The sequence below is a fragment of the Leptonychotes weddellii genome, chromosome 13 (assembly GCF_054177405.1).
Source record: "Leptonychotes weddellii isolate Sample4059 chromosome 13, ASM5417740v2, whole genome shotgun sequence".
NCBI classification, from domain to species: Eukaryota; Metazoa; Chordata; class Mammalia; order Carnivora; family Phocidae; genus Leptonychotes; species Leptonychotes weddellii.
Genome location: NC_138381.1, coordinates 50,960,545 through 50,974,554, shown reverse-complemented (window position 1 = coordinate 50,974,554; position 14,010 = coordinate 50,960,545). Strand labels below are relative to the sequence as shown.

The 14,010-nt window shown below is 36.7% G+C and overlaps 1 protein-coding gene across 5 annotated transcripts in view; it reads right to left on the bottom strand.

Moving 5' to 3' along the window:
* Window positions 1–262: 262 nt before the first annotated feature.
* ARHGAP28 (Rho GTPase activating protein 28) overlaps window positions 263–14,010 on the bottom strand; it is a 187,059-nt gene continuing 173,311 nt past the window's right edge. For 3 of the 5 annotated variants that reach the window (XM_081801586.1, XM_081801588.1, XM_081801589.1), the window contains exons 16-17: window positions 6,299–6,363; window positions 263–4,193 (exon numbers count right to left, since the gene is read on the bottom strand). In XM_081801586.1, the coding sequence (XP_081657712.1) occupies window positions 4,069–4,193; window positions 6,299–6,363 (190 nt within the window). In that variant the 3' untranslated portion in view covers window positions 263–4,068. The remainder of the gene's footprint in view (window positions 4,194–6,298; window positions 6,364–14,010) is intronic. The other 2 variants (XM_081801587.1, XM_031035434.2) reach the window with 2 other exon arrangements.

Sequence of the window (14,010 nt, the reverse complement as noted above, 5' to 3'; positions counted from 1 at the left end):
TTAAAGACACATATTAAAAACCTGTCCCAAACATCAACTCAAACCAATTTAGGAAATTGTTGTTGTTAATTCGATCTATCCCCTACTTACAACCGTCCATTACTATCGTGCCATGTGGCTTTTGTACAAGACCACCACCTGGCAGGTCAGACAGAGAGTGGGCTCAGACACATACCTTCCGACTTTAAAGCTCTCATTCTCTCACTAGCATCATGCTGCCCTTAGACAAGCTGGATTATTATAAGAATTCTTGTGACAAGGCTTTTAGTTTGTTTTCTCTTTATTTTTATGGATAAAATGCAACATACATATTATACTTAACAATGAAAGCTGGGACTAAAGAATATTAACTTTTGAGATGGGAGACAACATAAAACATTGGCATTTCTTGTGACATTCAATTTCTAATCAGATCACATTGTTTCAGAAAATAGTTGGAAAATGACTGAAAGAAAAGATGTTTTTAAATTAAGGTATGTGTATGTGTAAAACTATTCAAAATGTTTGAAAGAAACATTTTAATCCATGTCATATTATTTTTTATTAAATGACATATTTATGGAAAACAGCTGAAAATGCCTGTCAGAAACTAGGAACTATTTAATCCCATAATATATATTCTTTTCAGGCATGTAAAACATTTGTGAAAAACAGTTGAAATATGCTTGAAAGAAAGAAGGGACATTTTAATCTCATGTTACTTTTCAGTAAAGTGCAATATGGTGAAAGCAGTTGAAAAATGCCTGAAAGAAGAGATGACTATTAATTCCCACACCTGAAAACCTGCATTGCAACATGGTGAAACACACAAGACAGTGACTAAGGGACATGAATTCTCTCAGAGTATACCACAGGTCACAGTTACAGAGTATTTTTGGCTTTAAAGCTTGCACTAAAAATATTTTACATCATTAAGTGTATATTATTAAATGTACACTGAAAGCTAGCTGACGTGACTTAAATAAGATGACTCAGGGACAGTCTGTAACAAAAACTGTTGAAGTCCATTAATTTTTTTCCTAAGAAAGGCAAGTGAGGTAGTTTATACTGTGTACACATTGTAATGAAATTAATATTCCAGTTTATTTGAAGATCACTGGCTTTAAGAATCATATCCCCCAATTAGCTGCTTAACAAAGGGATCCTCTTTTGCAAAATGGAGAAAACAATGAGCCAGCCCTAGGGTTTTTTCTGAATAAGTGTCACTAAAATGTTAACTTTCTCTAATACCTTCCTGGATATTATTTTCCTGACTGTACACCAAGAGCACTTGGGAGGGGGTGGGTGGGAAACAAGTAAGAACTGAATCTAGAAAGCCCAGGATCTGACTCTTCTTTTGTTTGCAAATATACAACTCATTTGACAGACTACTGTAACTATTTTAAAATAACTTTTGATAAAGCAAAGATAGTTTCAATAATTATTTGACAGACATTTTTGAATTGTAATTGTAGGGGTTTGTTTGTTCTTTAAGAATAAAATTAGTAAAAAGAACCTCTACTCATACAAAAATTAGTCTGTGTGTCTACTGAAATTCTCCTCTAATCACTTAGTTCATCCTGTGACAAAGAATAAAAGTTATATTCAAAGATATTGGTATTGACATGGCCTTCCATATTACAGTTATTTGAAAGTTGTCACACATACTTAAATACATTCAAGTGATTAATTTAAAGCTATTGAGTCAGCTAAGTCTTCGACATCTGACACCACACAGAAGTGAGTAAGAAATTCAGAAACAGTTGTTTACCTGTCATCTGTCAGCCACTTATTTAAAACTAATGACAAGTGGAGTAGATCTTAAAACCTTTAGAACTTATGTATAGGTTCTAATGTGTTTTCAGTCCAAAGATGGGAAAATTCTCAAATAAAAAATTAGATCTGTAAATCTTCTATAAAAAAAATCTTCTACAACAGAATTTAACTATTTGAAACTATAGGAAACACAATGAGAAAAATCAGTCCCCGTTTTCATGTAATACAGAGAAATATAAGATAGCTAAGTTGAAGAATTTCTTCCATGGGTGGGTATAAATTACTGCCATCTTATGCCCTGGAAGTTAGCAACTGCATAAAGTAAAATGTTTCCTCCTGTTGTCTGAATTTCAAAAACAATAAAAGCATTTTTTCAGACTCTTGAAATGCATTATGTAAACTCACATGCCATCAATTAACCAAACATTGAAAACTGATGAAATGTAGGAATAAATAAAAACCTACAGGATACATGTTTATCTTCTAATGGGTTTTCAGGCACAAGAAATAAAAATTCTCAAACAAAATGAATGGATATTTGAGTTTTTTATAAAAAATGTAACAAAATCCTAATGACTAGAAACATAATTATCTACATGTTGAATATAAATAATGTTTTTAGAGATATCTAGGTATAATAATGCTGCATATAAAAGATTTCTTTTAGGGGTACCTAGGTGGCTCAGTTGGTTAAGTATCCGACTCTTGATTTTGGCTCAGGTCTTGATCTCAGGGTCATGAGTTCAAGTCCTGCGTTGGGCTCCATGCTGGGTGTGGAGCCTACTTGAAAAAAAAAGATTTCTTCTATATGTGGGCTTAAATTATCACATCATGTTTTGAGAATTGGTAAGTAGAAACATCAGTAAAAACATTTGGTAAAAACATTTTACCAATGCTTTGGTAAAATGTTTTTGTATTTGTAACTTTATTGTTCAAACTGCAAGAGTCATTTGGACATTAAATCTCATTAAAATTATTATAAATTCAGTGAAATATCAATCTGTGGATTCTAATCCAAAGCACACATGTAGGATAAATGAGACTTCTGTCCCCATTTCTAGCTAACCCTAGAACTGTATCTGCAATCTCAAGATGAAAGGCAGAGCTATCTGACCCCTCAGCACATGGCAGATTTGCTCTCCATTAGATTGTGGAGAACAGTGTGTTCTCACCAACTGCAGGTCTAGGAAATGGCTCTGCAGGATCTTCATAGCAAGATAGTTTCCAGCTTACCAAATATGCATCTGATTTTAAAGCCTGAGGCTAATCCATAGTGCTTGGCCATGTCTATGATTGATGAACAGAAATAATTTGCTTTTACAGCATATAAAATCTGGACATAACAGTATTTTTCAGTACTTTTGGATGAAGAGCAGCTGGATAAAGACAATTCTATATTTTTAAATTGGGGCTACAGAAGTGACTATCTATAGTTGTAAAATATTAAAAAATGATATGTTTGATCAGGAAAAGAAATCTGTGCCTGGCACAGAGAAAGCTTTTCATTGAGCACCATAATCATGATGAAAAGATAGAGGTTCTGTGACTATTAACTACACAAAAGGTTATGAAAGCGTAAGAACACCCTCTGTCAACCTAACCTTTGCCATGGAACCTGTGCTCATAAGAGAATAAGCTTTATAAATATCAATTTTCAATTATCTACAATAGAAAAATGTTCACTTGCACCAGACGTGGACAGTCATAATACAGTACGACATACTTAACAATACAGTGTTCTTTCAACAGAAGTTCATCCTCCTCCAATTTGGGAGCAAGTCAGAGCATCAACATTGTATGTGTAACTTCAGAAACTGATTCCCTTTGAAAAGCAGATCTGAATTATTTTGCAGAGCAGAAATTATTGATATTTCTGGCATTGTTCTGAAAGGTCAACATATGTATATAAGATAAGTATAAAAAAGACTCTCTTCCACCTCTTGTGTTTGGTAGCATCTGCTACAAAAAGGAGTGTTTTTTTATCTTTAGGTATAAGACGAAGTTCATTTCTGCTGTGAAGTCAAAGTACTAGAAATGATTAGAGTTCCATATGCTAGATTGGCCTTTCTTCTGGAACAATCACAGCATCTTTCCTTCACCATTATCAAGGAACCATAGGAGAATGCCTCAGCTCAGTCAACCAGCTCCTCCTCCACAGTTCATGTTGACAATGCTGGGAGACACCACTTGGGGTGAGAAACACCAAGAGGGTTATTGGAATAAACATGTCAAAAACAGTCTTGTTATTTTCCCTACCAAATGTAGAATCTTCTTGGCATATAATACATGATAGCTGCCATCTTGGGGGTTATTTCAAAAACTTGGTTGGGGTTTAATCACCCACTCTGCTTGAGGATTTACATGATATACATCCAATATATAAGCATCTGGATCCAAGCAATGCTGCCCTAAAGGAAAGAGAAAATCAGAGAATGTTTCTGAGAGTGCACACTTCTATGTGTGCATGTGCGTGTTGGTAAGGTTCGAATAAAGCCAAGATAGTTCTCTCAGCCAAAAGTAAGTAGATAACATCTTAAAGGTTCTTTAGCAAAGCCAGTCTGCCTGCCTGCCTTATTCCTTCCCTTCTTTGTTTCTTTCTGACTGTGAAATACTCCAAATAAATCACATGTAAAATTGTGGAAAAAACAGACATACCAACTATAGAAAAATTGTTCCCTAGACTCACCACATCAATTAGGAAAATATGGCAAGAACCTGTCTAAGGTATAAACTGATCATTTATATAATAATACATGTCCTCTAATGGTTTTGCAGACAGTAACTTGACCAGGGCTAGAAAAGATTAAAATCAAGTTCATTTTAGGAATGGTCATTTTGTTTCTTTACTACAGATGCAATGCCCACAGGCAGGAAATCTAGAAATGATAACAAAAAGATCATTCCATGAGGCAAATACATTTGAAAATCTTTATGTACAGTGTGTTTGAAATGTATACCAAAGTCTCAAATGAAACTACCAATATTTGATTGCTTGCTTCATTCATTCATTCATTTATCAAATATTTCTTGAGCATTATTATATGCCAGGCACTATTCCAGGGGCTAGGGCTACAGAAATGCATCAGGTAGTCAAAAATAGTTGCCCTCAGGGCACTTACATTCCCAAAGTGGTAAAAGACAACCAGCAAATAAGCAAGTATAATATAAATTAAATCTAGTGGTGACAAGAACATGAGAGAACAACAAAGCTGGGAAGGCACACCTAGAGAAGGTGAGATCCTGGAAGGTCTCTTTGAGAAGGTGACACAGTGGCAAACACCTGCAAGAGGTGAGGGAGTGAGAAGTGAACACTCTAAAGGAGAGCATTCTGGGAAAAAGAGTAAATGCAAAGGCTCCAAGGCAAATGTGCCTGGCGACTGGATCTGCAAGGCTGGTGCTGCAAGTGGAAGTCTCGATATAATTTGAGAGGCATCTGCATTCAGGTATATTTAAAGCAATGAGATGGACTGAGCTCACCAAGGAAGTTACTTGCAGAAAGAGTTCTGAGGCTTGACCCCACAGTTTTCCATGTTGAAGGTTGAGAGGATGAGAAGTAGCAGGCAAAAGAGACTCAGGAGCTGCCAGTGAAGTGGAACAAAACCCAGAAGCTTAGGTTGTCCTTGAAACCAGGTGAAAAGTATGTTTTCCAAGAAGGGAAAGATCAACTCAGGCAGTTATCAAGCCAGAACGAATGACTGGATTTCACAACATAAGAGTTCTCTGGTGGCCTCAACAAGAGCAATTTTGGTGAAGTGTTGCAGGGTAATGCTTGACTGGAGTGGTTTCAAGAGAGAACAAGAGGAAAAAATTGGAGGACAGAAAATGGATTCAAGGAGTTTTTGCTGTAAAGCAGAACACAGGAACGAAGTAAGCTTGAAGGGGGTCAAGAGAGAGTTTTGTGAAGATGACAGAAATTACCAAAAATGTTTATGTAGTTGGAAATGATGCAGTTAGGAGTGAAAAGCTGATGGCGCAGGAGAGAATGGGGGGCTGGAGCAAGGCCCTGAGTGGCAGGCGGGAACACGAAGTGAGGCACATGTGGAGGTGCTGGTCATTAAGTGGGAGTTGGGGTGGTTCATCCAGACTGTGTGGAGGGCAAGCAGAAGACCTGAAGGGGAAGGCAGGATACAGACGCAAGCAGAGGCAATTTCCATTTGATTCCTTTTTGTTCCCCCTCGGGAAATAGGAAGAATGAACCTGGGCTGAGGGTGAAACCAGGGAAGTTAAACAAAAAAGGTGTCACAATGTCAACGTTCCATGATGTTCTCTGTTTTGCAGGGATCTCCAGGAAAGACTTTCCAACCCTGAGGCACACTTGAAAGACCCAAAAGTCTACTCCATATCAACTAAAATATTTACAATTAAATTTTGAAAGTATTTTAGGAAATTCATACAACTGTTCTCACATGAGATTAAAAATTCAGAAACTTACTGATGTTGAATTTATATTTAAGAAACTTGTAAAATATGCTTTTACAACAATAGCATATTTTTTTTTAGAGTGATCAGAATTTAGGAGTAAAAACCATTAGAGAATACTTACCTATATTTCCTCCAATTTCATATAACCGTTGATTCTGAATCTTAATGCATTCTGATGAACCATGACTGAAAAAAAAGAAAGCAATGTAATTTAACCTTCTTCCATGATCTGAGGTAAATATGCGGATTAAATAACCATGGCAACAAACAATTCCTTCTGCCTTGAATGAAATATACCCACAAATCATTATTATGATTAAAGTTATGATAAAAAACAATTTTATTTGTTTGACATAGCCAAGCATCCAAGGCACAGTGACGATGGGACTATTCCAAACCAAGATGGACGCTGCTGTGCCCTACAGCAACCTGGAGCCCATTCTATCCACAACTGTCAGCTTCATTTAAGAGCTGACTGTTACAGACACACCAAGGCTGGTGAAGGAGCAGCTGGATGTTTAATATTGCCTTGTCATTGGTCACATTACTCTCAGTTCAAAAGAAGTCAGGTTTCATTTCTTTTTTTGCCAAAAATTGAATGGGATTCTCTCCTCTGTCCATGCCATGTTTCTAAACTTACCTAAAGCTTTTCAAACTGCTTAATGTTGACTTCATTGCATGTTTCTGCTCTATAGTGAAAGCAAGTCAGAGAAAATAATTGCCCAATTGCATTTTTCCACCCCAGTCTAGAATGTTGCGGTAGAGGAGTGGCTGATCTTCATCCCACCTGAGGAATAACTTTCAGCTTAGTTACTTCAAAAAGATTGACCTCAGCTCTTTGTGAGGAAGAAAGATGTGTGACCTATTTTGTTTGTTTAATTAAACATTTTGAGATCATTGTAGATTTGCTCAGTTTTAAGAAATTGCACAGATAGATCTTGCAAAGTTCTAGTGTGCTGTCACAACCAGAATGTCAACATTGATTCAGTCAAGATACAGAACATTTCCATCACCAATAGATCCCCTTTGTTTCCCTTTTATAGCCCACTCACCTCCCTCTCTGTCCTCCTTCCTACCTCCATCCCTTATCCCTGGTAACCTCTACTCTATTCCACATTTTCTAGAAGTTTGTTGTTTCAAAAATGTTATATAAATGGAAACACAGAGTATAGAACTTTTTATATTGGCTTTTTTTTCAATCACCATAAATCGCTGGAGATTCATCCAAGGTGTTGCATTTTATTGCTGAGTAGCACACCATGGTATGGATGTGCCAGTTTGTTATTTACCTGTTGGAAAACATCTGTTGGGTTTTTTTTTTCCAGATTTTACTATTATAAATGAAGTTGCTTAAGCATTTGTATACAGGTTTTTGTGTGAATATAATCTTCATCTCTTTGGGATATATGCCCATGGGGTACCTGGCTAGCTCAGTCCATGCAGCATGGGACTCTTGATCTCAGAGTTCTGAGTTCAAGCCCCACACTGGGTGCAGGCATTACTTAAAAGAAAAAAATGCCCAAGAGTGTGAAAACTGGGTCGCATGGCAGTTGCGTAGTTTTATGAGAAACTGCCAAACCGTTTTACATAATGACTATACCCACCACCAATGTATGAGTGATCCCAAGATCTCTGTATCTTTGCCAGTATTTGGTGTCATCACTATTATTTATATTAGCCATTCTCAAAGATATTTAATGATGCCACTGTGGCTTTGCATTTCCCTAATGGTTAAAGATACTGAACATCTTTTCATGTGCATATGTATCTGTATATCCTCTGTAGTGAAATGTATGTTCATGTATTTTGCTCATCTTTATTTTTTATTTAATTTTATTTTTATAAGATTTTGTTTATTTGACAGAGAGAGAGAGAGAGAAAGCACAAGCAGAGGGAGTGACGGGCAGAGGGAGAGGGAGAGGGAGAAGCAGGCTCCCTGCTGAACAAGGAGCCTGATGCAGGGCTCCATCACAGGACTCTGGGATCATGACCTGAGCCGAAGGAAGACAATTAACTGACTGAGCCACCCAGGCACCCCTTGCTCATTTTTAAATTGGATTGCTTTTTTCTTATTGTTGAATATTGAGTTTTCTTCATATATTCTAGATACTCGTCATTTGCTGGATATGAGGTTTGTAAGTGTATTTGTCTTTTCATCCTTTTCATTGAGTCAGTATATAACTTTTCAATCTTGATAATACCCAATTTATCAATTTTTACCTCTTATGGATCATGCTTTTTTTAAAAAAAGATTTATTTATTTATTTTAGAGAAAGAGAGAAAGCATGGAGGAAGGGGCAGAGGGAAAGAATCTTAAGCAGACTCCTCGCTGAGTATGGAGCCCAACACAGGGCTTGAACTCAGGACCCCAAGATCATGACCTGAGCTGAAATCAAGAGTTGGTCACTCAACTGACTGAACCACCCAGCCACCCCTGGATCATGCTTTTGATGTCATCACAGACATCAAAAGGAGAAATCCTTTGCTATTTTCTAAAACTTTTATAGTTTTACATTTTACATTTAAATCTGTGATCCATTGTGGGTTTTTTTTTTTTTTTTTGGTCTATAGATGTCCAACTGCTAGAGCACCATTTATCATTTGTTTAAAAGGCTGTCTTTCATCCACTGAATTGTTTTTGTACTTTTGTCAAAAATCAGTTATTTGAGGGGCGCCTGGGTGGCTCAGTTTGTTAGCTGTCTTAACTCTTGATTTCGGGTCAGGTCATGATCTCAGCGTTGTGAGATTGAGCCCCGCATCCAGCTCCGTGCTCAGCAGGGAGTCTGCTTGGGATTCCCTCCCTCTCCCTCTGCCCCTCCCCCCTTCTCTCTAAAATAAATAAATAAATCTTTAAAAATTTCAGTTATTAGAATGGTCAAATTCATAGAGACAGAAAGTAGAAGAGTGGTTATACGAGTGGCTGGGGGAGGAAGAAATGAGGAGTTATTGTTTACTGGGGACAGAGTCCGAGTATGGAATGATAAAATCTCTCTGGAGATGGATGGTGGTGGTGGTAATGATTATACAATAATGTGAATGTACTTAATACCACTGAACTGTAAATTTAAAATGATAAACTTTGTTATGGGCAATTTTTTCTTCCTCTACAATCTTTCTTCTTTTCTTTCTTCTCTCTTTCTTTCTCTTTTTGTCTTATTGCAAGGCTTAATCTTCTAATAGTATTTTGAATAAAAGTAGTGTTCTTGATCTTGGAAGGAAAGTATTCAATCTTTCATCGTTAAGTAGAATGTTAGTTGTAGGTGGTCTTTATCAAGTTGAGGAAGTTCTTCCCTTTTCCTAGTTCACTGAGGGTTTTAATCATGAATGGGTATTGAATTTTGTCAAATGCTTCTTCTATATCAATTAACATGATCATATGATATTTCTCCAATCCAATGGTGGATTGCATTAATTTCTAAATTTTGAGCCAAACTTGCATACCTGAAATGAATCCCATTTGGTCACTGTAATTCCTTTAATATATGTTGGATTAGATTTGCTGATTTTTTTTGAGGACTTCTGTCTCTAAGTTCATGAGAGATACTAGTCTTCAGTGTTTGTTTGGTGTCCAGTCAATACTAATTTCATAACATGAGTTAGGTAGTGGCCCTTCCTCTTCTACTTTCTGATAAAAGAATGTGCTAAATTGGTGTTCATTCTTTAAACATTTGCTAGAATTCTCCAGTGAAACCATCTGGGCTTGAAGATTTCTCTTTTGGGAAACTTAAAGATTCAATTTCCTTAAGGGCTACAAAACTATTTCATCTTGGTTGTCTTTTGGTAATTTGTGATTTTTGAGGAACTGGTCCATTTCTTCTAAGATTTTGATTTTGAGTATATAGTTTGTTCACAGTATTTCATTATCCTTTTAAGGGAAGCATTATATACAGTGATATTTCCTATTTTATTCTTAATATTGGTGATTTCATTTTTGTTAGTCTTTCTAGAAGTTTATCAATTTTATTGTTTTTAAAAAGAACCAGCTTTTTGTTTCACTGATCTCTATCATTTTTCTGTTTTCAATTTCACTGATTTCTGTTCTTCTATCATTTCCTTCATTCTGCTTGCTTATTTTGCTTACTTTTCCAGTTTCTAGAGGTAGAAACTTACTTGCTCTGAGATCTTGCCCTCTTTTTAGATGTAAGCATTTATTGCTGTAAATTTTTCCCTCAGTATGGCTTTAGCTGCACTGTACAAAATTTGTTAAGTTGCAGTTTTATTTTCATTCTATGTACTTTTAACAATTTCCTTTAATACTTCCTCTTTGACCCATGGATTATTCAGAAGTGTGTGGTTTAATTTTCAAGTATTTAGAAATTATCATGTTGTCTTGCTGTTATTAACATCTAGTTTGATTACTTTATGGTCAGAAAAGATATTCTGTATGATTTCAATTATTTTGAATTCATTAAAATTTGTTTTATGGCCCAGGATATGGTTTATCTCTTATGATTATATCTTGACTTATTTACAGTGTTTTTTCATATACTGCTTTGTATGGTTTTCTTTGTGGTTTCTTTGGCATTGCAATAACATATGTAACTTATCATGGACTATTGGGATTGATGTTTTACTATTTTGAGTGATGTGTAGAAACCTATTCCCATCAGTTCTCTTTACTCTCATACTTTTAAAAATAAATATTTAATTCTATTTATTCTTAGTTCTTTAAATTAAAAATAACATAAGTTAAATGAAGAGGACTGCTGATTCATATATGGCTTTCATTTTTAAAACAAAGATAATCTTAATATTCTAGCATAACTAAACCTTATCTATTTTACTTTGAAATTGTTATTTACCATTAATAAGCAGTAGTTCTCCCAACTGGTAAAACTCTGACAAATGTTAAAAATGAATTTAATTTTAGAACTCTTTTATGATTCAGAGAACAATTGTGAAAATAGTATAGACAGTTTCCATATTCCCCACAACCCTGTTCCCCTATTATTAACTTCTAACATGCGAATATGGTACATTTGTCACAACTAATGAATACTAATACATTATTATTAACCAAGGTTCATACTTTATTCAGATGTTCCTGGTTTTTACATAGCCATCTGTGTTCTGTTCCAGGGACCCATCCAGAATATTGCAGTATATTCAGTAATTATAATTGGTTGAATAGGGTCCCTTCCAAAACTCACGTCTGCCTAGATGTTCAGAATCTGACTTTATTTGAATATAGGGTTATTTGCAGATGTAAGTACTTAAGAATCTAGAGACGAAATCATCCTGGATGCAGGGGATCCCCTAAAATCCAGTGAATCCTTGAAAGAAGGGGAGAAAATACAGAGAAACACAAAGAGAATGTGAAGATGGAGAGATTGGAGTGATAACATCTACAAACCATGGAATGCCAAGGAAGTTGGCAACCACTAGAAGCTAGGAGAAGGGCATGGGAGAGCTTCTCCCTCACAGCCTCCAGAAGGAACCAACCCTGCTGACACATTTCTTTCAGATTCCTGGTCTTCTGAATTGAGAGAATACATTTCTGTTGTTTTAAGCCACCTAGTTTGAGGTAATTTGTTATGGAAATACTGGGAAACTAATATATAGTCATGTCTCATCAGGTCTCTTCCTCTACACTTGCCTTGTTCTTGATGTCTTTGACAGTTTTGAGGAGGACTCATCAGGTATTTTGTAGAATATTTCCAAACTGGGATTTGTCTGATTTTTTCTCACATTTGGCAAGAGTTATGTGTTCTTGGGAAGAAAGTGACAGAAGTGCCATTTTCGTCATTTTTTATCAGGGCTACACATTATCAGTGTGACTTTATCATTGTTGATGTTACTCACCTGCTGAGGTCAGATTTCATGACTATGAAGTTATTCTTTTCCCCCCTTTACATACTCCAGTCTTTGGAGAGAAGTCACTATGCAGACAATAAGGAGGGCTGAGCCTCAACCCTTTCAAAATATAATTGTTTTGGGGCGCTTGGGTGGCTCAGGAGGTTGAGCGTCCAACTCTTGATTTCAGCTCACATCATGTTCTTGGGGTCGTGGGATGGAGCCCTGCTTTCGGCTCCTCACTCAGCAGGGAGTCTGCTTGAGATTCTCACTCTCCTTCTCCTTCTGTTCCTACCCCCTCCCCCACTCTCTCTCTCTAAAATAAATAAATAAATCTTTTAAAAGAAAGGAAGGAAGAAAGTAAGCTGTCTTAAATGTGTCCTCAACATACACTGAGCACCATATCCAGTGGTGCAATTTTTGCTTCAACCATCAAATATGATTTAAGAAATGCATAAAGGGGGGCGTCTGGGTGGCTCAGTTGTTAAGCGTCTGCCTTCGGCTCAGGTCATGATCCCAGGGTCCTGGGATCGAGCCCCACATCAGGCTCCCTGCTCCGCGGGAAGCCTGCTTCTCCCTCTCCCACTCCCCCTGCTTGTGTTCCCTCTCTCGCTGTGTCTCTGTCAAATAAATAAAATCTTTAAAAAAAAAATGCATAAGGAGTAGGATAATCTATTACAGTTACTACTATTTTTTACCCATTCTGATGTTCTCTTTTCCCTTCTGATGTTTCAAGCCTTTGTTATCATTTTCTTTCTATTTAGAGAACTTCCTTTATCCATTCTTTATGGGTAAATTTGCTAGCAACAAAATTCCTTAGTTTTGCCTCACCGAAGTATGTCTGTTTCCCCTTCATTCTGGAAAGATATTTTTTGCAGGACATAGAATTCAAGGTTGACAGTTCCCTTCTTTCAGTACTTGGAAAGATGTTATGCCACTTCCATCTGGCCTCCAGGGTTTCATTTTTTTTTTTTTTAAGATTTTTAAGTTTTTATTTATTTAACAGAGAGAGACAGCGAGAGAGGAAACACAAGCAGGGGGAGTGGGAGAGGGAGAGGCAGGCCTCCAGCTGAGCAGGGATCCCAGGACCCTGGGATCATGACCTGAGCAGAAGGCAGACGCTTAATGACTGAACCACCCAGGCACCCCGCCTCCAGGGTTTCAAATGAGAAATGAGAAATCTGCTATAATTAGAATTGGTGTTCCCTATAAGAAAGGCATTACTTTGCTCTGGATGCTTTCAAGGTTTGTTTTTTTGTCTTTAATTTTTACAAGTTTCATTACATTGTTTTGGAAGGGATTTCTTTGGTTTGTCCTGTTTGGGTTCACTTAGTTTCTTAAATATGTAGGTTTATACCTTTTGCTAATTTGGAAAGTTTTCAGTCATTATTTATTCAAATACTTTTTCAGTTCCTCTCTGTTTTCTCTATTTTTGGTACTGCAATGATGCAAATGTTAGCTCTCTAGCTACAGTCCCTGGATCCCTGAGGCTATATTCACTTTTTTGGGTCTGTCTTCTTTCTGTTGTTCAGAATAATGCTACTGATATTCCTCAAATTTACTGATTATATCCTCTGTCATCTCCATTCTAATATTGAGCCCATTTAGTGAGTTTATTTCAGTTATTCTATCGTTCAGTTCCATAATTTTCTTTCATTCTTTTTTATAACTTCTATTTGTTTGCTGAGATTTTCTATTTTTTCGTTTCAAGAGAATTCATAACTGCTTGTTGAAGCATGTGTGTGATGGCTGCTGTAAAATCCTTGTCAGATAATTCTTTTTTTTTAGATTTTATTTATTTATTTGAGAGAGAGAATGAGACAGAGAGAGAGAGCACGAGAGGGGGGAGGATCAGAGGGAGAAGCAGACCCCCTGCTGAGCAAGGAGCCCGATATGGGACTCGATCCCGGGACTCCAGGATCACGACCCGAGCCGAAGGCAGTCGCCCAACCAACTGAGCCACCCAGGCGCCCCCTTGTCAGATAATTCTAACAGCTGATTCAATTTAGCGCTGGCATTTCTCAATTGTTTTTTCTCATT